Raw genomic sequence first — 24,407 nt, 5'->3', positions numbered from 1 at the left:
ATAACGTTCAGGGAAGGCAACGGCAAACCACCCCGCTATAAGGCCTGCCAAGAAAACGCCAGTGGTGTCCCTCCAAGAGTCAGTAATGACTCAGTGCTTGCACAAGAGGTTCCTTTCCTTTTTTCCTTTAGAATATTAGTTAGACACAGTACGATAGTTATCTGAGTTCAGGGACAGATTTTGTAATTAACGTTCTCTACATACTTTTATTTAGGACTAACAAATAGCTTTGCAGGCATTGGACTAGCCCTTCATTTGATGCAAAGCCTTCAAGCGGACTTACACATCTACCAGAGTTGGACACATTATGCCCACCCTATTTGGGTGAAGCCATACCCTCTGCCACCCCCAGGCACAGTCCCTGCTGTGGTGTACCCATACCCACCTAAGGGAGGGGTCTGCCCACCCCATTCCCCTGAGGGGAGCTTCTCCACAGTAGGAAAGTGGGATAGGCATATACAGTCCTTCAGCCTACCAATCTTCCCTGGCTTCAAACTGTATGGACTACAAAGCTACGTGCTGGATAGGGAAGCCTGTCCCCAACAGCTAAGGTTGTTACTGAAGGTTTCAACTACACATATTTAAATTAAAATTATTTGATGCATTTTAAAAACAAAATAACCCCAAGTCAACACCCCTAGGGTCATAGAATAGTAGAGTTGGAAGGTGACTATAAGGCCATCATGTTCAATCCCCTTCTCAATTCAGGAATTTATATTAAAGCATACCTGAGAAAGGCTGTTCAGGTCCCTTTAGTATGCATGTCAAGTGGCAGGTGTCTACGTATGAAAGTGTTGGCGCTATGGCACAGACATACATTCTCTTTTATTATTATTATAGAGTACAGCAATACAGACATCCCAATACAAGTACAAACAATACAAAAATGAGTTACAGTACAAATACATTCAAAGAAGGGATCGTTTTTCTCATGCTTCATTTGCTCACTTGTAACCACCACAATTACAAAGGTTCTGATCATAATGAAAGACATGCGTTGTTTTGGCCATGTCAGGTCTGTAGGAAGTTATACCTTTGTTGGATCATTGGATCTATTACTTGTCTTAGAGACCCCACTGCAGTACAACTGTTAAATGAAAACCATTACTGCTCCTACCATGTAATCATGAATACAAAATTAAGCTTTGGACGTCACCAGTATCAGCAAGTTCTTCTGTCATGCCAATTGTATGGTCAATCTGTTGGCAAAATTCTGCATGGGTGGGTGCCTGCACCATGCTTCTAAACATTAGGGTATTCCATACATGGTGAGAGTCTCTTTTGGGACAGCTAAGACCTGGTCTTTCACAAAAGTTAAGCACTTATTGAACTTTCATACAAAGCAGAAATACAAAAACAGCATGAGCTGTATTTGTTTTCTGCCTAGAACTCAGTGACCTGACTCACACGATTGTTTATGAGTGTACATAGTGAGTGAGCATGCTGGCTGCCAACTGCTTGACCACTTTCACTTTGCAAAAAAAAAACCAGGAATGCTCCATTCCTGGGTAGTTCTATGACATCCGAACCTGGAACTCTGGATTGCTGAGAGAAAAACAACTGAGAGTTTTAACCAAAGACCAAACCATGAGTTATAACTCTCAGTTTCCCCACAACAACCCAGAGTTCTGAGTTCAGACATCCCAAAAAACCCAGGAACAGGAGACACTGTTGGGTTGTTTAGCAAAGCAGAAATAGGTGGGAGTCAGCACAGTCATTCCTGCATACCTCAAAACAATTGTGCGAAATGGTTGGGTGGGAACCATTTAGTTCTACCAAAGAAAATAGAGAAGCTACTGTCTTTTAACATTAGTGGGCAAAGGTCATTTTCTTTCCACCTGGTATTAGTGATCCCAATGTTCTGCCCTCACTTCAGGACTGTGTCAGACTTTAGTGCTTTTACTTCCTCCCACAGAAGTAAAAGTCCAGCAGAATCTTCTTAAGAAAAATTAAACTGTATAAATAGACTGGCTGAGCAGTTTCAGAGGTTTTCAAACAACTCATTCATCAGACAGCAACTGCCATATATTTATACATGTTCATTTCTTTAACATTAGCCATGTGGAAAGTGTTTCATAGTCTTTATAGCGCTCCCCAAATCTCACAAGCCTGTAGATCCTTCTTTTATACACCAGAAATCAGCGAAAGATTGGGACTCGCACAAGGCCACAATCAGTCAGAATTTGAGACTAATGAACCCAGTTCAACATTAGCATTCTCAGTATTAGTTACATCTTCAATTAGGTCCTCAGCCTTCAAAGTCTGGCCTGTTTATTTCTTTTAGTCTCCCTGGGATTTTTACAGCACAGGATTTAAAAGGAGATTTGAAAATATGGTAATGCTAAGATAGGACAGTACATAGTGTAATTGGGTAGGATCCCAAAAACTTCCCAGGTCATTTTGTGCCTGGAAAATAGCAGTAAGACCTTGCTGAATGACACGCTTAGCTGCAAAAAGGAATTAAGCAAAAATCATGACTGCAATATCGGACAGGTAACACAAGGGGGAGTAATCAAGTGAGAGGAAGTGATAGCTATAGCAATCCCTTCTTGTAGTGGGACTGTGGAAAACAGGGCCTGATAGAGATAAGACAGTGGCACAGCAAAACAAGTGCTCTCAAAATTCCCGTACTTGCAACAGAACACTTAGTGAAATCATGCCGCCCCTTCACAGATGGACATGATTTATAATCAGTTCAATATTTATGGTATCCTGCTCATACCCATGTAAAACACTGGGAACTTTTGAGCAAAGAAAATTTCATCACTTCCAATTTGAGAAATTCAGAGTTATAACAAGATACATCTGACTATAACAAGAACATACAGGGACCTTTAAAAAAATGAGGTGACTATTTTAAGCAATTCCAGGTTTGGGCTTGTTATATCTTTTTCTATTAAACTTACTGGCAAATATACATGTGAGAGTTTATGCTTCACTTTTGAGTTTATGGTGCACTTTTGACTGAATCTATCATATTATATAGTCTGATCTAGGAATTCATTTTGTCGGAGTACTAAAGAGCCTTAAGCCATTGCCAATACCTGGAAAGACAATCTGTAGCACAGACTAGTACTAATAGCAGAGGAAGGACACAGCAGGAACCAAGGGAGTCCTGAAGCAAATAAAGCCAAGCCAACTAAGTATCCATGGAGATAACCTTTATGCTAATAGTGTATATAGGTTTTCGAGCCAACCAGCTGGTTTCATTGAAACCCTAGTTGTGAGGTCAACATGACATTGCACAGAAAATCATGACAGTTCCCTGGCTTCCTTGATCTCCCAGAGTAGTTGCAAGGTAGAAACATTTGTCTACAGACCAAAAGAACCTACCAATGCCATTACCTAACATTCTAACCATCATTTTCTTTCCTTTTTGAAATTTACCAAAGAGAGAGACAGAGAGAAGCAGCATGAATATTCAGCATACAGTATTAGTTGGTGCTTAGGGCCACATCTTATGAAGAGACACTTATATTTTCATTATGGAGAAAAACATTGTGTGCATTTCAGAGCACATAATCAAACATATAAATATAGTTAACATGATAATAAAGACTGAGCCACAGACTCATCTTCTAGACATATTGTCTAATACATACAGCTTGCAGTACATTGTTGTTAATGCAGTTCCATCCCACCAAAGTATGTACACAATGTAGTTAAGACATTTGTTCCAAAGTTGGGTTTACTTGGGAGAAAATTGGAAGAGTGATAGCCAGCAAGGAGCATTATTGTCAGCCTCAGGTTTTTTGATACATAGCAATAGTGACTCATTAGAAATCTGAGAACACACACAGTTACTCAGGTTAAACGTACTATTGAAAGAGGGTCTTTTACAAAGGTATGATTGCCATAGTAGATTTCAAGATTATAAACACAGTATTTCAACACCATTTGAATTTATATAGCAATTCACTATATCCGACCTATTCTTAGAATTTCCACTGAACTGACAGTAAAAACAAAAAACAAAAACCTACTCACACTCCAGCAGATCATAAAGGAATTGCCAATTTGAGAAGGAACCAATTTGAAAAGGTATAAATTCCCCATCAGAGAATGGGAACAAAAGATTAGCCTCCAACAGACTAGATTTCATTAGTGTAGACTCTAACTAAGAGGATTTAGACCATTATTCTGATGAGATAATTTCACCCACTACTTATAAACTGGTAGCTCATGCAGGAGCTAAGTTTAGTTATCTAACCAGTTATACAATCATGAATCTTGCTAAGAAAATCACTACAGAGTAGCCAGGGCTCAAAGAATCATGAAGCTAGTTGTGAGAGCCCAAGGGCTTTATACTTGTTTTTCTCAAACAGCAGCAAACTATGCTATATCATAAACTGGCTTTGAAATTAAGGGAGGAGTATCAAAAACAACTTGAGATATGATAGCGGTCCAAAGGGGGGGAAAGGAAACATTCCACTGGGCTAGTTCAACACCCTCGTGTAACAGATTAAGCAGCTCTTTGGATCCCAGCAAGGAAATTTAAGGGACAGTTTTACAAAGATCATAGTACAGAAGATTTCCTTTCAGATTCTCTAATCTAATCTAATCCAATCTATTACCCCTGGGTATACTAGCAATATGCAGTTAATTCCCAGTTGATCTGCATTATTTAGATAGCAAGACAATGTACTAATCAATACATTTTCCATATTTTACTTATAATTTCATTAAAAAAATAATTTGCCAATATATACCTGAAGCCCTAATTAAGAGCTTGCACAACCCTATTTGGAAAACACTCCATCTTAACTGCAATTAAGCCCGTATTACCAGGAGTGCTTTGTTTTCAAAAGCCCAGCAGGCTTTCAACCATGTCAAACTTATTTGGAGTGTGGCAGTTCACAGAAAACTAAACAGGAGATTTAGCAGGATTAAGGTTTTTAAATTATGAACTGAATGCTGGAAGGAAATGAAACAAACATCTCTGAAGACCTGAAGGCCATATTAAAGCCAAGATGAAGATTAAGAAGTAGCGAGAATGTCAAGTATTGGCCCTTTTAAGTTTACATAGCAAGCCTGGATGAAACTGCACCTCCTATGAAAGATGTTTAGGGCAGTGATGTTCAAAAATTGAGCATAATTTCCTTCCAATATATGGAATTCAGCACCACATGGAAATACAGCTACAAATATTGATAAAATACTTGCATTTTGATAATGCCTATTAAAAAGGGACATCCACTATGCCTAGAATAGCAGCCGCTAACTAAGCTAGCTATTAAATTACTCCTATTAAAAATAGTAGTTAAGATCAGAGAAGGCTAATAATTATGGAGAAAAGATGCCTACATGTACGTCCTGCAGTTAATAATCTCTGTAGTACCATAATTTGGTTCAACACCTGCACAGAGCACTGATACAACCTTCTAGAGCTCTAGTCAAAAAGCTAGAGCATCTGCCCCTACTCTTCGGTAGACAGATTTGTCTTTCCTGCACATGCTCAGGATGGTGGTAGGGCAGATATATGTATTATTTTATTTATTGAATTTATATAACACCATTCTGTAACCAACCAAGGCAGTTGACAAGGATTCAAAAGACAAGAATAAAGAAATACAATATAACAAAACATTAAAAGCAACTTTAAAAACCCGTAACAATTTTAAAAGCCAGATTTTTAAAAAGCCATCCTGATCCTCTTCCAGAAGGCAGAGAGAAATACCTTCATACTTACTTCCTCCTGCCCAATCATGAAGGTCCCCAGAAATGCACACAAGATACCAGCAGTAATGGGGGATGTATGACTGTACAGTTGACCACTTGAAGAACATTAGTTACAGATAAGTAATTGCTTTGTGCAATCCAACAATTAAGTGACTGGTAAGCTAGCATACCTGAAACATTCAGCATACTGAATCATCACTGAAAGACTTGAAGAACAGCCCTTCCAAATGTGGCATCAGAACAAGTTTTTTTCATATCCAGGGAATAAGGCTTAATAAACATGGATGACAGAGCCCACATTGTCAGCATTATACAGTTCCGACCTGGAAATAGCCCTGAAGTACTCTGAGGATGAAGCAATCCCTCTAGCACAGCCTCTTGGTGCCCTCCAGATGTTTTGGACAGTATTCCTGACCATTGGCCAAGCTGATGGGAGGTGAAGTCCAAAGCATCTGGAAGGCACCAGATTGGGGGAAGCTGCAAAGCAGAACACCTTTCTACATCCCTAGGGATCTAATATCATGCCCAAACTGGTTTTCTTATACCAAAATGCAGCTACCAATGGTCTACTGAAAATGCTATAGGGAAAGCTATGGAACTACTGAAGTAAATTATTTATATAGATTCATACACTGTAGTTATTCCAATGATTGCTACTAAAACGAGGTCAACCTTGATGTTGACAGCAATTTTTACAGGACAAGGCAAAGTTAGTATATCTCTCTCTCACTGACTTTATGGAGGAAGGAGGCAGCTATGCTTAGCAACAGACTGCAGTGCAAGTTGGACAGCTATCCCATCTGTCCCACTGAAAAGGATAAGAGGGACTTGAGAATACAAGCACAAACACAGGACTGTTTACACAAAAGGGATGTAGTTCAGTGTTCCTCCCCCTTTTAAAAAGCATGCCTAAACTCTCTCAGAAATATGGGGGCATGATCCAGCTGGAGTTAAACAGTTTCATATCCTACTGCTTTCAATAGGACATATTTTCTCAAATTGAAATCAGTGGAGTTAGGACTCTACTTTAGCTGGATCATGCTTTTAACCTTTAAATTAATGGACACAAGTGGTGTAGAATAAAATGTAACGTACATAATATTGTCACATCAGAAGCCTTCACAAGACAAGAATTTTATCCTCCATGTCAAGATGAGAAGTAGAATGTTACTCAAACTGTCCTTAGGTATGTGAGAATCAGAAGTAGCAGTATGAGTGGGCTCAGCAAAGTAGCAGCTTTTTAATTTCATCCTTCCTTTAAAGCTAAAGGATCTAAAGTATAATTATGATTTGTTCCCAGGCAAGTTGTATTCAAGTGAGATGATGAAAGAATATCTAAAAGACATACTGTTAGTATTTCTCAACAGAAACAAAAGAATAAAAATATTTCTACCAAATTAGCAAACAGCAAGGACTGAATACATGCACTTAACAACATGAGGGGACACAAAGCCTTAGCTTATACTGAGCCCAGGTTCTTTTGTTACATGATTCAGTAGGAAAAGGCACAGTATTTTTGTAAACCTGCACACGTCCCTGACCAGGTGAAACAGTAGACACAGTCCACTGTTTGATCTTGTACTATTTTTATTTTCTCAAGGCCCCTTCCTACATTCGGACAAGTGGGAAAAAGCTGCATGTGCTTGTGTAAGATCTGGCAATGCTTTGCCATTCGCACGCTATTAAAACAGGCCTCTCTGCATTTTCAAAATGCAAAGGAAAAACTCAGGATATATGAGGATCTAGGAGCTTGGTAGCTCAGAAATCTAGAAGGCTTTTACCTTCAAAATATTAGAGCACAAAATATTTTCAGGAAATACGAGTTTATGCAGCTTCTTCATCTGTATTTGGACACCAGAGGTTTCATAAACCATAATCCTTCCTAAGCCAACAGAAATGGCAAATAGAATTTACAGTACAACATATTCAAAATCTGAATTTCTTATACTGTGTCTTGTGCTAAAAGGCAATGCCTCTTTATAGAAAGAGCAATTAAAAAATTCAAACCTATTTACAATAAAAAAACCAAGTTAAAAAAACCACCCCTTCAATTTATATCAATCTGTTCAGTGCACACATTTCATATGAGGGTTAAATGTGTGGATTACTTGCTTGTGCTGATTTTAATTAGAACCAATTTGTCACCTGCCACAGCACTCAAGCTGCTTTACTGTATGTTCTGAAAGTTTCCAAAAAGGAATGGCTGATTCTTGGGAATCTTTCATCAGTTTCAACCTTTTTTTAAGTTGCAAATTGTCATGGTAAGTAGTTACCATAAAGGTAAAATGTGTTCTCAGCAAAGTGTATGTGCATCTTTAGTTCATACATAAGCATTACTGCATGATTATCACTGGTAGCACATGGCATACAGTTCTTGTGAGTACTCATCAAGTTGCTTCTGCTTGGTATAACTTGACATTTGCAAGCCGCTAGTGTTTCTCTCCATTTTAAATGTTTGATTCAGACTGGCTTTTTGTCGCAGGTTTATTCTGTTCATCTTCTGTAGGAGTGTCAACTGACATCTGTGAGGGAAATAAAATTGGAAAAAAATTGATGGCTGATTCAATGAACAATTCCTGATGAGGCTGCCATTGGGGCAATTCAAGACATCCCCCAGTTAGGAGGCTACAATAACTGTAATTTTAGAGAATATATTTAGTGGAAGGAAGGAAAGGAAAAGAACCTCTCGTGCAAACACTTGAGTCATTGCTGACTCCTAGAGGGACACCTGCTTTCGCTGACGTTTTCTTGGCAGACCTTCCCCAGTTGTGACTACTTTTCCCCCAGCTAGCTGGGTACTCATTTTACCGACCTCGGAAGGATGGAAGGCTGAGTCGACCTGAGCCGGCTGCCTGAGCACCAGCTTCCGCTGGAATCGAACTCAGGCTGTGGGGAGAGTTTCGGCTGCAGTAACTGCCACTTACCACTCTGCACCACACAAGGCTCTATATTTAGTGGAAACAAGCTTCTATTATTAGCAGGGGGAAGAGGTCCCTCTCCAACTTCCATATTCCTGCAATGAGCAGGGGGCTGGACTCGATGGCCTTGTAGGCCCCTTGCAACTCTACTATTATATGATTTAGAAATCCTGAAGAACAGAATAAAAATATCCACAACTTGTTTGTGTCATGTGTTATTCCAATCTAAAGCTTGCATTACTAGTACTAGTAACATGTTCAAATTAGCATCAAAGCATGGCTGTAAAGTCAGAAATGTTGCATATTTTGGAGTACGTTGAATTAGTCTGAGAGTTCTCTAAGTTATGTATTTATTTGTGGTATTGTTCATGTTTTGTAGTTTATTTATATTAGGATAGTTGACTGCATGTTTTATGTTTATATTGTTTCATCTGTAAAGCAATCAGAATACAAGATGAATTTTTTCCCTTGATAAAAACCACTATCAAAAACACATTGGAAGCCTAATCCTTGCAGCTATCTCTTTTGTAGGTGCATCAAAACACCGCCATTAAAAAACAAGTGCCAGAGTTCCCTGTTGCACATTGCCACAAATGCATTAGACTAAAGGGCCCAAGACTAAGGGGCCTATAAAATTATCAATTGTAGTCAAAATTTAAAATTGCCAGTATGGGCCAGCTTGCCAGTTAAAACTCAGCATAGCTAACAGTAGATTGCTTACATGCTTACTCAGAAGTCAGTTGCATTATTTCAATGGGACTTCCTCTTTAGTAAGAATGCACAGGACTGGGAAGAGAAAGTGGGGATTGATCTATGAACTGCTGATGTCACAGACATTCACGTCTTTATGACATTTCACTGCATTTCTAGGAAGAAAGGTTTTGGTGGACCAGGTGAAAGGTTGCAGGTCCTCCAGACAAAAATTATCTTGGCCTTTCTTTCATCTTCCAGTGGTACATCTCCTACCCACTCTGGCAAAGTGGTTCAGAAGGAAAAGGTAGGTAAACCTATACACATATCGAGATACTCCAGACAAAGCAAGCAACATAGGGCAAATATTTGAAGGAACAAAGAAGATGTAAACCCCTAAAAATTACTTAAAACAAGTACACACCCTGAAGTTTCATTAAATAATGGCAAGCTGAAATGTAATTTGTCCCTCAAATCAGAGCTGTAATAGCATTGAGTTTAGTAGTCTTATACCCAATGTCAGGTATTAGTGGCTAATCATTCCGGCAAATTAAGAGATTAAAACTACTTACAGATTTAACGTCGGCCCTTATAATTCCTGTATTCACATTGTGCCTTCGTAAATCTGATTTGATTAAAGCTAAAAGAAAAGAAAACATTTCATGTAAATTCCAGAACATTCACTCCAGTGACTATTCTGCAGGATGTATTTGCTAGTCTTTAAGGATATATTTGCTAGTCACTAAGGGGCCTATAGTACTGTCAGTTCTAAGGCGAGTTTTAAAACTGTCAGTATGGGCCAGCTTGCCAGTTAAAGGTTCTGTTGTTTTTTGAAGCAACTGACTAATATGACCAACCCTCTGCAGGATATATACCTGCCATTGTTAGTTTAATATTTCTTTGTTACGTTTATATCCTGCCTTTCCACCAAGGAACCCAAGGCAGTATATATGATTCTCTCCTGCTCCACTTCTACACAACAACCCTGTGAGGTAGGTTAGGCTGAGAATCAGTGACTGGTCCAAAGTCACCCAGTGAGCTTCATAGCCAATTGAAGAGTAGAACCCAGATTTCCCGAGTCCCAGTCCAACATCCTAACCATTATACCACAATGGCTCTCTAGTTGTTTTCAATCTACAAATAGTGCTTTTCAGAGACGTTCCAGCTTGAAACAAGTAAGAGATATATGATCCTGGATACTTCAAAACATTTATCAAAAGTGCTAGGTACTGTGGAGAAGGGGGCACAGCAGTGTGCTTCAGTGATGCACACTGGGAGGAAAACCCATGGGGACAGAGCAGCAGTGGTGTGAAGAAACTAGAACTGTTTTAACTAATCAAATTGCTTAAACCAACTGTTAAAAGCATCTTGTAGAATACATATTTGTGTGCAGAATTATCCATTGTCCAGCATCTTCACTACATCTTTCCATATATACAAAAAGTGTTCTTATTGAACACTGCAAAACTAGGAGGATATATAAAGCCAAACAAAAGTAAACTTATGTGAGATGAGAGAAAATGTTTAAAATATTTTAAATAAAGATGAGATTGCATGCACAAACATTTATCTTAAATTGCAGATGCATAAAATAATAAAGAGAAGCATCTAAATTTAAGGACAATGGGCTAGATAGCAAAGCCCTTCAACATACTACTGACCCTACCACCGAATACGCATCTCGGATTTCCTTTCCATTTATATAATAAACATTTTCTATATTATATAAATGCTAGTAACTGAAAGACAGCAAGAACATGCAAGCTAATATCTAGCCAAAACCACAGATTTATAGTTTCTATATCCTCTATAGTCATGACAGAATATAGCCCAATTTGGATACTCAACCAGGACTAAAGTTTAGGATCCAGAAAGGGCAATTATGCCTAGATTCTCAATTTGGGATCATACACACTTTCATTTTAAGCCAGGCTGGCAATGGTCAGCATAATAGTGAAACAGGGTCAAGGGTACAGGGAGAATAACTCTTAGTTCCTTATATATCCAAATTGGGCCTTATTCTAATAATAGACTGCTGACCTATAGTGGGAAATTCATGGAGGCTAAATCCAAATTACACAAAAGCCCAAAAAGGCTTTTGCTAAATGAATAAAAATAAACACATATCCAATTCACACACCCAACCTTCCTTTTTAGAACCTATTGCTAAGAGTTATATTTCCAATTAAGTGTGCCTAGAATCACAGCCTAGTGTTTTTTCAATAGTGCGTTGTTCCCACAACTATTACATAGCTTTGCTCACTGAAACATTTCACTTAGTCCAGTGTTTTGCTGCCATTAGACCAAGGAACACTTAATTTTTCTTATTGGCACATTTTTTTGGGTAGCAGCCAAGAGCCCCAACAACAGATTCCTTTACTTACATCCTGGTCTTCAACCTAATTGGTTCTTTTTTTAGACTACCTACGTGCTGTTTCCTCCCCACCCCGACTTTATCCTTTTGAAGTAAACAACAAAGTCAAGCAACCTGCTGCTTTATTGCTACTTTTACTGATTTTCCTCTGCTTTTAGGGTCTTTATTTTTTTAATAGTGTTTGTTTTATTGTTGTCTATGATACTTTATTGCTTTTATTCTTGTGAGCCATTTTGGATATTTTTCAATTTTTTTTTTAATGTTTTAAATGAATAATAAATATCGAAATAAAACAAGAATCTCTCAAACCTTTGATTGGGATATGCATTATTCAGCATTTTCCACTAAGAACAAAACGTGGTTATTCATTCATTTGACACAGCAAGCAAATGGAGTACCTGTTAAAATGATGCCAATAAACATCCACACAAAGAGGAAAATGTTTCCAGCACGGGGATTGTAATCTGTTGTAAGCTTTCCTTGAATCAGTGTAAAGATAATCCCAAATATCTGTAAAGGAGCATAAGAAAGAATTTCAGGTCACTTCTCATGCAGATTGCCTTGTCTACAGTGCAGCTTGGTACAGATAAAACGTTCATGGTTTTTGTTCACAGTGTTTATGCTGCAGCACCACTCTGCCAGCTCTGCTGAAGTAACAGCTCAGTTTGGGTCCTTCTCTCCCCAAACTATTGCTATTCCAGCTAGTCATTATAAGAACTCTAATTGGTGTCTGAGGCCATTTCTACACCAGCCTTTTCCCCCAGGGTTGTCCCTGGGTGCTCCCTGTGCCTCCAAATGATGCACAGGGACCCCTGGGGGCAGGGGGGAATGGGATTTCCCAGGGATAAAGAAACCCTGGAAAAACCCGATTCTTCCAGGGGTCCCAGGATGATCCCAAGACCACGGGTGGTGTGGACACCTGTCCCAGCTTCTTCCCTCCTCCCCACAACTAGAGGGAGTCAGCAGGGGGAAGGAGCTGGACTGGAGGCAGTCCAGGGACATTGCAGGTGGGGTGGGGAGCAGGGTCGGGTCTTCCTTTTTTAAAAAAACTTACTTTTCACCGGAGCGCAAGTGCACTCTGGCTCCTGCTGCTTTTAAAAAAAAATGGCGGCCACAACAGGCATGATGTCCCTCTTCACTTCCAGGACGTCACGCCACCGTCTGGATGCAGGGCAACAATCCAGGTAGCCTGCATCCCTCTACACCCTTAGGTATAGAAATGACCTGAATGTGCTTGCTCATCCTCTCTCCTCACCCCTTGTTCCTTTATGCTGTGACTTTTAAATTGTAAAGCTGAGGGCAAGGACTGTCTGTCTGGTTTGTTATTGATCTTATGTAAGTGTCTCTGGGGGCCTTTTCAGCTGAAGAGCCAAGTTATAAAATGGTTTAAATAAATAAAAAATAAAGGGTTTCCTTTCTGTTCCGTTAGTATACAATCTACAAATACTGCAATTGCACTACCCAATATCAAAAGAGCTGTTCCCTTAATTTTGCCACTTTTGTTTTCTTCAGTGCCACACTGATAGATTTTTATTTACCCACCACTCTCACAGGTGAGCATAGCATATTCTCAACATATTGAAGGAGCAGAGTTAATCTCTCCTACTGTAAATTTCTGCAATTATGCAAGGGGGAAAGTGTCCCATGACCCTCACGAGATTCCTTTGAATAATGGCTTGGCAAAGCAAATAGTTGCCTTGCATTACAAGTAGCAAAGACAGACAATGAGGAAAAGGAAGCCAGAATAGGCTTGCATAGTCCATGTATAGACTTGAATAGTTCATGACAGAGTATTGAGATTATTCCACTTCCTCCAGATGTTATATGTTCCATAGTTTGTTACAGTTTTGACACAGGGCAATATTCCATCTAATTGTGCCCATGTAATTTCTAATGGCACATATATATATACACACACATCCAAATGTTTTTGGCACAGATACCGCAAGCTAAAAAGAGCTCAGTGTATTATTGACCTGTGATACTGTTTATTAGGAAAGATGAAGAGCTCTTTAAAAATATCCTTATTTTTACCAGCTATATCAAGTATCCAGAAGATTAGGAAGTAGATATATCCTACCCAATTTACAAACTGAGAGCTACCTGAGCTCAGAACTGGGTGCAAATCATTGCTGCAGAAAACATCCATCATTACCTGCGCTGAAGCATTCAGAAGCCCTGATGAGGTGCCTTCTGACTCTGGGTATGTAATTTCCACAGCAAATTCAAAACCAAGCGGGAGGTAACCAGTCATGAAGAAACTACCATGAAAATCCAAAGTTCAAATTAGTAACAATTTTCAAAGACCTTGCATCACAAGTACTTATTCCCCACTATTTATTACTATTAAGCTTATCCACAGTGTATTTTCCATGTACATCCACAAACTTTAATATCCATTTCTGAAAACCCAGGTTTAGGGAAATGCAATTTCCAGAAGAAAGCTCACAACAATTTTAAACAAAAGGTCATACAGTAAGAAATTTTATTTAACTTAACTCAAAATAATACATCAGTATGTTATTATTAATATACTCTGTGCATCCTTACCCAAGCACACCACCAGTGACAAATACAACTATAATGTATCCACAGTCCAAGGTGAATGTAAATACAACCATCCCAACAAATGAGAGGATGTACACAATTAATGTAGTCTGCCTACAAAGAGAGTGCAAAGTTAAAATAAGAAATCACAACCTTATGAAAGATGAGTCACAACATTATTATTCTTTTTGCTACTATTTAAACCAACGACTTTCTATTTCAAACACAAATGTATAATACATTTCAGTGACCACCTCTCCTTGCCACTGGATAGACTGTTGCTATATAACATGCAGTGTATATATTATTTGTTCAAAATATTTATAACATGTCTTTCCATCCTTCAGGATTCACAAGGTATGGGAATGCAACATAGCTAGATAGATAGTCGCTATCTCTGTGCCCGGTCAACACAAATGTCCTCTGAAAAAAAGATGCCTTAACCTGTCACCTGAATCCCATTAATAAGGGAGGCAGGCAGGCAAGTATCCTTTAGAAAGGATCAAAACATTTGAAAAGGCTCGGTTTCACACAGTCTTCAGCTTCAGGGAGCATAACCACCTGGCAGATCCAGAGGGCTGGATTAAGAGCCCAGTGGGGGCCAAATTTGGCCCCAAGACCTGAGGTTCTATACCCTTGATGTAGACAAAACTTAGCCAAATGGACCTATAATTTGCCTTAGTATAAAGATTGGATGCTTCCTACATCTCTACGTACATTAATCTTATTTTCTATTAAGAAAAGTGAAGTGCTTTAAAAATCTGCTTCTGAAGTCAACATGCATACTTTCCTCACAGTGGCCTGGTCCAGATTATTGTTCAAGGTTTCATAAACTATGTCTTATGAAGCCAGAAACTAGTGTCACAGCCAAGAGCTCCTCTCTCCCCCTTCATTGCTCATGTTGCACATGGGCTTCAGTGCAAAGATTCCTGGCCTATATTAAGCTAGAATTCCAAGTTACATCCAAACTGGGGATGTTGTCTTAATATTATTATTATTATTTATTTATTTATTTATTTATTTATATAGCACCATCAATGTACATGGTGCTGTACAGAGTAAAACAGTAAATAGCAAGGCCCTGCCGCATAGGCTTACAATCTAATAAAATCATAATAAAACAATAAGGAGGGGAAGAGAATGCAAACAGGCACAGGGTAGGGTAAACAGGCACAGGGTAGGGTAAAACTAACAGTATAAAGTCCGCACAACATCAAGTTTTAAAAGCTTTAGGAAAAAGAAAAGTTTTTAGTTGAGCTTTAAAAGCTGCGATTGAACTTGTAGTTCTCAAATGTTCTGGAAGAGCGTTCCAGGCGTAAGGGGCAGCAGAAGAAAATGGACGAAGCCGAGCAAGGGAAGTAGAGGCCCTTGGGCAGGCGAGAAACATGACATCAGAGGAGCGAAGAGCACGAGTGGGGCAATAGTGTGAGATGAGAGAGGAGAGATATCAGTTAACCAACCAAGAAAATAAGCTAGGATATGATCTTGGTGTATTTTTTGGTTTGGTAATTGTCACTAAGCCCAAATTCCGCAGCTTGGATGTAATTTGGAACACAAGCTCTATTCAAACCAGGATCTTTGCACTGAAGCCAACCAGCAAAAGGAGAGGAGGAGGAGCACCGTCATTATGCTTATTTCCATGGTTTATGAAGCCTTCAGATGATAATCTGAACCAGACGCATGGCTGGACTCAAGCTATGGGGCTACATAGCCACAAAGGGAAAAGAAAATATTAAGTGTCAAGGAATCCTTGGAAGCTTTCAGTGTAGTTCTGGTCAGTAACTTCCCAAGAGTCAAGACCCCACAGCTACATCAAAAGCCAAGTTAATATATTCTTAAAACCTATAGCAGTTATTCAGTCAATGAAAGATAAGGTATACAGTGCATTTTTCTTGCTGCTTATTGCCTGCATGCTATATTTTATTGGCTGCTGGCCAACCAACCTATAATTTACCCCATAAGTGCAGCAAGTACTTTAAATAAGATATATCATTTGCTTTTCCCACTCACACACTTACTTGTATGTTTTGGTGTAATCCAGCCACAAGCCACAAATAATTGAGCCCACCATTCCAGCTACAACAAGTGTCAGGCCAATCCTCCCTGCGTTCACTTCTTGTCCCTTTGAATAATATAATTATTGAAGTATCTATAAGCAATGCCCTCTTTACTACAATCAATATGTGCACACAATCCCCCCTTCTCTCTCTCTCTCTCTCTCTCTCTCTCTCTCTCTCTCTCTCTCTCTCTCTCACACACACACACACACACACACACACCAAAATCTAAGAAGTTTTAAAACAAAGCATCACTTCTTAGCCAAATGCCACAGATAACTATTACTAGATCTGTTCATAGATGGGTTAATCCAGACTAAAGATGGCATTTCAACTTACGTAGTCAATGAAATAAATATTTCTAACAGGAGTCCTGCAGATCACCGATTTATTGCTTTGTTATAGATTTCACTTATAGTTTGTTAAATTTATATGCTTTCCATATAACTCTGAGCAGGATTAAAACAAACTACTCCATTATAAACATTAAAAAACCCACCAACATTAACAATCACAAAAAAGTGAAAGCAGACACTGCCCAAGTTTCCTAGACTGCAGCATATTTAGGAGATATTCTCAGAGACCAGAAGGTGGACTTGCCACTCATGTCACTCTTCAGAGATTCCCAAGTCCTCAATGCCATCTTTTATGACTACCAGTATCCCAGACTCCATCCCTTCTTCCTGTTTATTATTCCACTGTTGCTCCAGCTTGCAGCTCAAGACTTTACAACAAGGCATGATTCACATACCTAATCATAGATCTCCCAGGTCACATCTTTTCCAGCCCTGAGCAAAATGACACCAAGCCTGATTAAAAAATGATAACTACTGTAAATTAAGAAAGACATGGGAGCCTTAGTTTAATAGAAACCATTCCACAATAAATTCTAGAGACTTACCTCATAATGAGTTACCACCATTTGGTTTAGTAGAGTGGAAACTGAATAAAAGGCCCCAGTCATAATTCCTACAATGAGACAATTAAAAGTATTGCTATGGCTACTGAAATGAAATCAAGTAAAACAGGTCGGAAAAAAGAAAGAAGGGGGGGTGGGGAGAGAAACCGTTCAGCCATTTGTGACTTGAAATAGATATGCAAGTTAATTATCTTTAGCATCCAAACTTTGATCGATTCTTCATTCTTGACAAAAAAGTCTAGGAAATATTAAGATTTATGAGGAAAACAGGCTGCAAATGAGCCTTATGTTGTGCTTGGTCAGATTCACCCTGTCTTTCATCACCATCGCTCTAGCCATCTCCCAATCAGCTCCATGTCACCCAGCTCCTATTGAAACCAAGGGGCTGGGATCCAATGAGACAGTGAGTGGGAAGAGGCTGCCATGATCTTGTCAATAGCCCCAGTCTGTACCCTATTCCAAACTCCCAACAGGGCAATGACAGAACCATCACTGTGAAGATCTGGAAACCATAGGGATCCATCAGTGGAACATCCTAATTGGTTCTTTGCCATTGTACAGAGAGGCAGTCAACTGCATATGTGTCCTATTTAGGTCGTGACCTGCCATGATAATGATTGGACATTACTATCACCAAAATCCTGCCTGGGGGTGGGGGAAGCAAATCTACCATGTTCCCTTTTATCTGGATCCATTTCAGTCGGGCTTCAGGCCTGGTTTTGGCAGGGAAACAGCCTTGGTTGCCCTGTATGATGACCTATGTCGGGAGAAAGACAGGAGAGGGAGTGTGACTCTGTTGATTCTCCTCGACCTCTCAGCGGCTTTCGATACCATTGACCATGGTATCCTTCTGGGACGACTTGCTGAACTGGGAGTGGGAGGTACTGCTCTGCAGTGGTTCCGCTCTTATTTGGCGGGTCGGTTACAGGAGGTGGTGCTTGGGGAACATTACTCGGCCCCGTGGACTCTCAAGTATGGGGTCCCACAGGGGTCGGTTTTGTCCCCCATGTTGTTTAACATTTACATGAAGCCGCTGGGTGAGGTCATCCGGAGCTTTGGAGTGTGCTGCCATCAGTATGCTGACGACACGCAGCTCTATTTCTCCTTTTCATCTTCAGCAGGAGAGGCTGTGGATGTGTTGAATCGGTGCCTGGCTGCGACAATGGACTGGATGAGGGCTAATAAACTGAGACTCAATCCAGACAAGACTGAGATGCTGTTAGTAGGTGATTCCGCTGACAGGATGGGGGGTGTTCTACCGGTTCTGGATGGGATTGCACTCACCCTGAAGGAGCAGGTTCGTAGCTTGGGGGTTCTTTTAGACCCATCATTGTCACTTGAGGCTCAGGTGACCTCAGTGGCACGGAGTGCCTTCTACAAACTCCGGTTGGTGGCCCAGCTACACCCCTATCTAGACAGGGATAACCTGGCTTCAGTTGTCCATGCTCTGGTAACCTCCAAGTTAGACTACTGCAATGCACTCTACGTAGGGCTGCTGCTTCGGAAGCTGCAGCTCGTGCAAAATGCAATGGCCAGATTGATTTCAGGAACCAGAAGGTTTGACCATATAACACCTGCTCTGGTCCGCTTGCACTGGCTGCCTGTATGTTTCCGAGCCCAATTCAAGGTGCTGGTTTTGAACTATAAAGCCTTACACGGCTTGGGACCACAATACCTGACGGAACACCTCTCCCGACATGAATATACCCGGTCACTACGTTCAACATCTAAGGTCCTCCTCTGGGTGCCTACTCCGAGAGAGGCTCGGAGTGTGGCAACGAGGGATAGGGCCTTTTCAGTGGTGGCCCCCAGACTGTGGGATGATCTCCCTGATGAGGCTTGCCTGGCGCCAACGCTGCTATCTTTCCGGCGCCAGGTTAAGACTTTCCTCTTTGCCCAGGCATATGGCGGCACATCCTAATTACCCACATGTTTAGTTTTTAATCGGTTTTTAATGCTTTATGTGTGTATGTTCTGTGTTTTAGAGTTTTAAATTTTGTACACTTGTTTTTACCTCAATTTTAGAATTTCTGTAAACCGCCCAGAGAGCCCTGGCTATGGGAGCGGTATATAAGTTTAATAAATAAATAAATAAATAAATACATGCGCAGGACCCAATAAAATGTGAGATAGCTTCATGGCTGACATGAAGTCCTGAGTCACAGACAAGGTGACCACAGCATGAATGTTGGCAACGTAAGTTATAAAGGAACACAATATTTTAATGAACTTTTGAAGAAGATTATATTGCATAAGAAAACTTTGCAGCAAAACTGGCACCAATTAGCAAAAAAGTTATGTGACATCCTTTCATATATGTTTTTGACTTTACAAAAGTTTCAGTTAAAATACTAAGACAAAAAAAATAAAAAATGAGGATCCACCATATATTTTGAACAGTTAAGGAAAATATTGGATACTGTAGAAATGGAAACATCAAGGATGCGAATTCAAAATAGAATTGTTTGCATGGATTTTTTTTTAATGAATAGGCTCCTTGTTGAATAATGGAAACTATATAAATTCATTGTCTTATTATCATCTGTTCTATCACATTAGATACCTTATTTACCATCTAACATATATATATATATATATATATATATATATATATATATATATATTAAGGTACATGTAGGTTTTATAGCAACTATGCATATTGCATTAGACACATGATTAAGTAAGAAGTTAACATACTCACCATAACTTATCAGCAAAAGAACAAAAGGAAGATTTCTAAACAAGTTGATTATTGACTGCTTATAGGAGTAATCATTTGGAGATACATCTAGGAGAACAGCCTGAGACTGACTTGGAGGATATTTGGGTTTTTCTTTAAACACTAAGAAGACAACACAAACATTAAAGTTTTGCATGAATTCATTGTTATTCAAACATCTTTAATAATTGGAATTTATACAAACATTGTTTAACAGAACATTAAATTATGAAATTATATTATGTGGCATGTCATATTTTCCCATAACAGGGTTGCTTCATATGCACACACATGTGTAGTATATCCTCAATTTCTTTACACTCACATTGCCCAGATTGTGTCAAAAGTGCAAATGTGTAGGAGTCATTGCGGCAAATACATGACACTGTACAACTGGTAAGCTCACCCCTCACCTACTACATCTTTCTACATACACTCACACACACACACACCCCTCTGACAGAGAAGAGAGTGTGCATCAAGGCCAGCAGCAGCACAAGTACTCTGCTGTGCTTTCCCAATTACCAGTGGTACAATCCTCTTAACAGGTTCAGTCTGTTCTTTTTGCTTTTTCAGATTTTCTCTACTGTCAAGTGTTGCAGATTTTTCTTTTAATTGTATCCAAGATCTGCACTTTTCCCAGCTGGAACTGCCAAGATGTTGCTTTTGGCTTTCACTTATTAGTTACTGTAACATTTTATCAGTTTCCCAAGCACTCATCTCTGATTTCATACTTATTTCTACTGGTGATCTTTTTACCACAGTTTTTATCAACTGCCCCTTCTTTGCTGTTTATTTGACTTGGTTCCTATTACTCTTCAGTTCAAACTTATGTACATATTCCTCTTTACTCTACTTCTTCCTATAGTTTGGAATATCACAGTCTGGATTGAGCCATTGAGAAATTGCTGCTAAGCTTCTGAAGAACTCAGGATTCTTCAAAATGCAGTTTGGAAACCAGTGAAGGAGAAGATGGCAAGATTACCAATATAAATACTTTAAGTATCTTCTCCAAGAGCAATTGACCAAAGTAGCAGCAGGAGCATTCCATTACCACGCAACATGAATATATTCATGCAACTTTGACCATTTCAGTTCTAGAAGCTAAGCAAAAAGATAAGATAAGATGCACTTTGTACCCGAAGCTAACCCAATAAAGGAAAAAGGTGGAGCACCCTTAGCCATAATGGCAATCCTTACAGGAACGTATTTTTAAAAGGCAAACAGTTAATAAATTCAGCAAGAACCACAAAAATAGGTGAAATCTCTTCTAAGCAGAAATTTAGGGTGTGCAATGTACAGTGAAACTATTTGCTGTGCTGCCATTTTCATTGCTTTTCAACTGAATTAAGATATTGTGGCTTGAAATGGCTTGTCAAGCTTAGGTTCATCCGTGACCTAGTCTCTGATTCAGAATTCTGCAAGTATATGAGTTAGAACTGCATTCTTTGAATGCTCTTTCTGCTTTGATTAAAATTACTACAGGTGTGTTTTACTTACCAAGTATTGTTAGTATAAACAGGAGTGTGGATACTGCTGCTGTGCCATAGAACATTATGCTAATGTTATGTCCCATGAGATCCATGTCATTATCTGTGTTTGGGACTAAAACTGGTGGCAATAAGAAGCCAACTGCTGTGCCTAGCTATAAAAAAACAGACACAAAACTAATAAGAACAAGTGTTAAATACTGAAAGATCATATAAAAAGGTTTGAAAACTTCCCTTCATCAACCTGAAGGGAACAGCTGCACATGGTTATATTCATATTTTAATAACTGGATTTTCCTGAATTAAAATGCAAGGGTCTATTTAGACAATTGAGCAGTGGTAGTAGACACTTTTTTGTAGACACATATGACACTTTTTTGGGGGGGGAGTTTCATATAACACTACCATATATATTTGTCTGGCAACTGACACGCTTTGAATATTTATTTATTTATTACATTTATATACCGCCCCATAGCCGAACTTCTCTGGGCGGTTGGTGACATCAAGTTTTTGGCAGAAATAACTTGTATTGAAATATATTGGTATCTCCATTTTATTCAATCTGCAATCCTTAGAACTCTAGAGGCGAAGTTCTGAGGTTGTCATTGTTCAGTGTTTGCTCGCTCACTCTTTGAAGAATTAGTGGAAGCAATGATTTCATTTCAAACATATTAGAGTACTTACATGATGTTTTCTGCCTTTAGCCTGAAAAGCCTACAGGCACAAATGAAAGCTTCCAAGATAACAGGTCAATGGTTGTTTCAAATCTTATTCCAATCCTGTTTTATAATATTCATTTTTTCCCTATTATTTAACTCTTCCTTTACTCTTCCAAAAGGGTAAAGGATTACTAGGTTTTCCCCTTTGGTGTGCTAGGCAAAATAAGGGAAATAATACTATTGCCACATTTAGCTTTAAAAACTTATACACTGCATGCACAAATTTAGTAAGTTATAATATAAGTCTGCAGCTAGCCAAAGGGGTTGACTAGATGAACTTTGAGGTCCCTTCCAACTATTTGATTCTATGATTCAGCTACAAACATCCTTGTCCTCTCCACATTTAGCACCAATACAGTTCATTTAGGCACCAATACAGACATGGGTTTGCTGTGATCAACCTGCAACTAACTATATAATACACAAGACAAACTATTAAGATTCCCACCACCACCACGAATATTTTTTCCTGTTTCATTTAGAACTTATTTTTCAAATAAATACATTTTCTTCCCATGAACATCCCTCCTTGACACACCTCTGACCCCAAGCATCTTTCGCTCTTCATCCCCTCACCTGGTTGCCCAGAACAGCTATAGCACAAGCAGTGGACACTTCCTTAGGCCCAAACCAGACAGAGGCAATGCGGGAGGGCAGTCCCAAAATAAAGACCTGGGCTACGGAACACACAATTTGAGCCAACAACGTAACAGGATACAGGTTTTGTTGAACGCTGCCACACTTAATCCAAGCACCCAAGCAGTTGAGTCCAGATCCCAGCAAGGCAGTGAGGCGGAGGCCACGAACGTCCAGCAGCCAAGTGGCAGGAAAGATGAGGGGAATGTATGCCACCATATATGCCATGGAGAGCCAGTTAATTTCATAATTGGAGACGCTGTAGTACTTTGTAAAGATACTGGTCAATATGCTGTATTGGATCCACTGGAAGGCGTTCACCAGCGAGTACAAACTGAAGACGGTCAGCACCAGCAGCCTGCGTTTGGAAAGCCGAGGGGTCAGCTTCACTCCCGACTCCGAAGAGGACAGCATGGCCTCTGCCTCAGGATGCTCCTGAGAAGCAGCGCCTCTTCCAACCTCCACATCGCTCTCTGCTACCAAAGGTGTGCAGCTGCTGCTGCGCTCGGCCTCTCCGCCTGGGAGGCACCCGTTCTGCTGGAAGGGAGGTACTGGGGCGACCCCCACGATCTGACCACCCTCTCCCTCCTCACCGCCTTCCCCCGGCTCCGCCATATCAGCTCTCTCGCCACCCATCCTCACGCCTGGGTCACTCCCCTTCGAAGTGGTGCTCTCCCCTCTCCCAAGTGTCACACTGACAGCCTACTGGAGGCCTCCTTCCTAGAATCCCTCCTCACCCTTTCTGATCTACTTACTGCTCACCCCAGTCTCTCTCTCTCTCTCTCTCTCTCTCTCTCTCTCTCTCACACACACACACACACACACACACACACACACACACACACACACACACACAAACCCCTATCTCCTCCCCCCTCACAAGCTCCTTCCCGTTTCCCTCACCTCTCCTCTCACTCACACCCGTGCCAAGGTCACCTGCAGCCCGCCCACACACCTGCAGCCCTGACCTTACCGGTAGTGGCTTAGGTCCCCCCACCTGGTTTCTGCCCCACCCCCTCGCCCCTCACAGCTCTTCACACTCACTCAATTCACCTCAGCCATCGCCCCCCCTCCCGCCCCTCGTTCAGCTCGCGCCTCACTTCCCTCCCACCCGACCCCCCACCCCACCAACGGCCGCTCCGAGCGTCCCATGGAATAAATCGGCGCCCAGTAACGACTCGAGAATCCGTCCTCGAGCTACAACTCCCCGCTATAATGACTCGCGACCGGCTCCCGCATGCGCAAACAGCGCTCCTCGCTCGGCAGATGCTCCGGGCGTTGCTTCTTAGCCAATGAGGGGTGTGGACTGAGGGGCGCCATCACGGCCTCCGCCAATCTCGGAGGGGAGAGGCGGGGCTGGCAGTGGACCAATCAATCAGTGACGTCTTCTTTCCTACCTGTGCGCCAAGGTGATGAGCCTGTTCGCAACCTCTTCCATCTTGCGAGCAGCCCCGTGGAACCGGGTGGCTGCTGCTGCTGCTGCCTCCCATCCCCGGGAACTGATTTGATGGTCAAATTTGATATTCACATTTCTGTGCCAAGGCCTGGAGTTTTGCTCAGAGTCTTTAATAGTCTGCATGCTCTTTTTAGGCTTCAAGTGGAAGCAAGAAAAAGATCATAGATCATAGAATAGCAGAGTTGCAAGGGGCCTACAAG

At 40.5% G+C, this 24,407-nt stretch overlaps 1 protein-coding gene across 1 annotated transcript; it reads right to left on the bottom strand.

Moving 5' to 3' along the window:
• Positions 1-5,279: 5,279 nt before the first annotated feature.
• On the bottom strand, positions 5,280-23,387 carry FLVCR1 (FLVCR choline and heme transporter 1). The gene is made up of 10 exons (XM_063124039.1): positions 22,692-23,387; positions 21,404-21,548; positions 19,886-20,026; positions 17,167-17,234; positions 16,227-16,330; positions 14,212-14,322; positions 13,817-13,922; positions 12,060-12,171; positions 9,860-9,927; positions 5,280-8,201 (listed from the first exon to the last, which is right to left on the bottom strand). Exons 1-10 carry the CDS (start codon positions 23,385-23,387, stop codon positions 8,127-8,129), a joined length of 1,626 nt encoding a protein of 541 aa, XP_062980109.1. The 3' UTR covers positions 5,280-8,126.
• Between the last annotated feature and the right edge of the window lie 1,020 nt (positions 23,388-24,407).

This window comes from Elgaria multicarinata, chromosome 4 (genome assembly GCF_023053635.1).
Source record: "Elgaria multicarinata webbii isolate HBS135686 ecotype San Diego chromosome 4, rElgMul1.1.pri, whole genome shotgun sequence".
NCBI lineage: Eukaryota > Metazoa > Chordata > Lepidosauria > Squamata > Anguidae > Elgaria > Elgaria multicarinata.
Note: the sequence above shows the minus strand (reverse complement) of the source record. Positions and strands in the feature narration are given on the sequence as shown.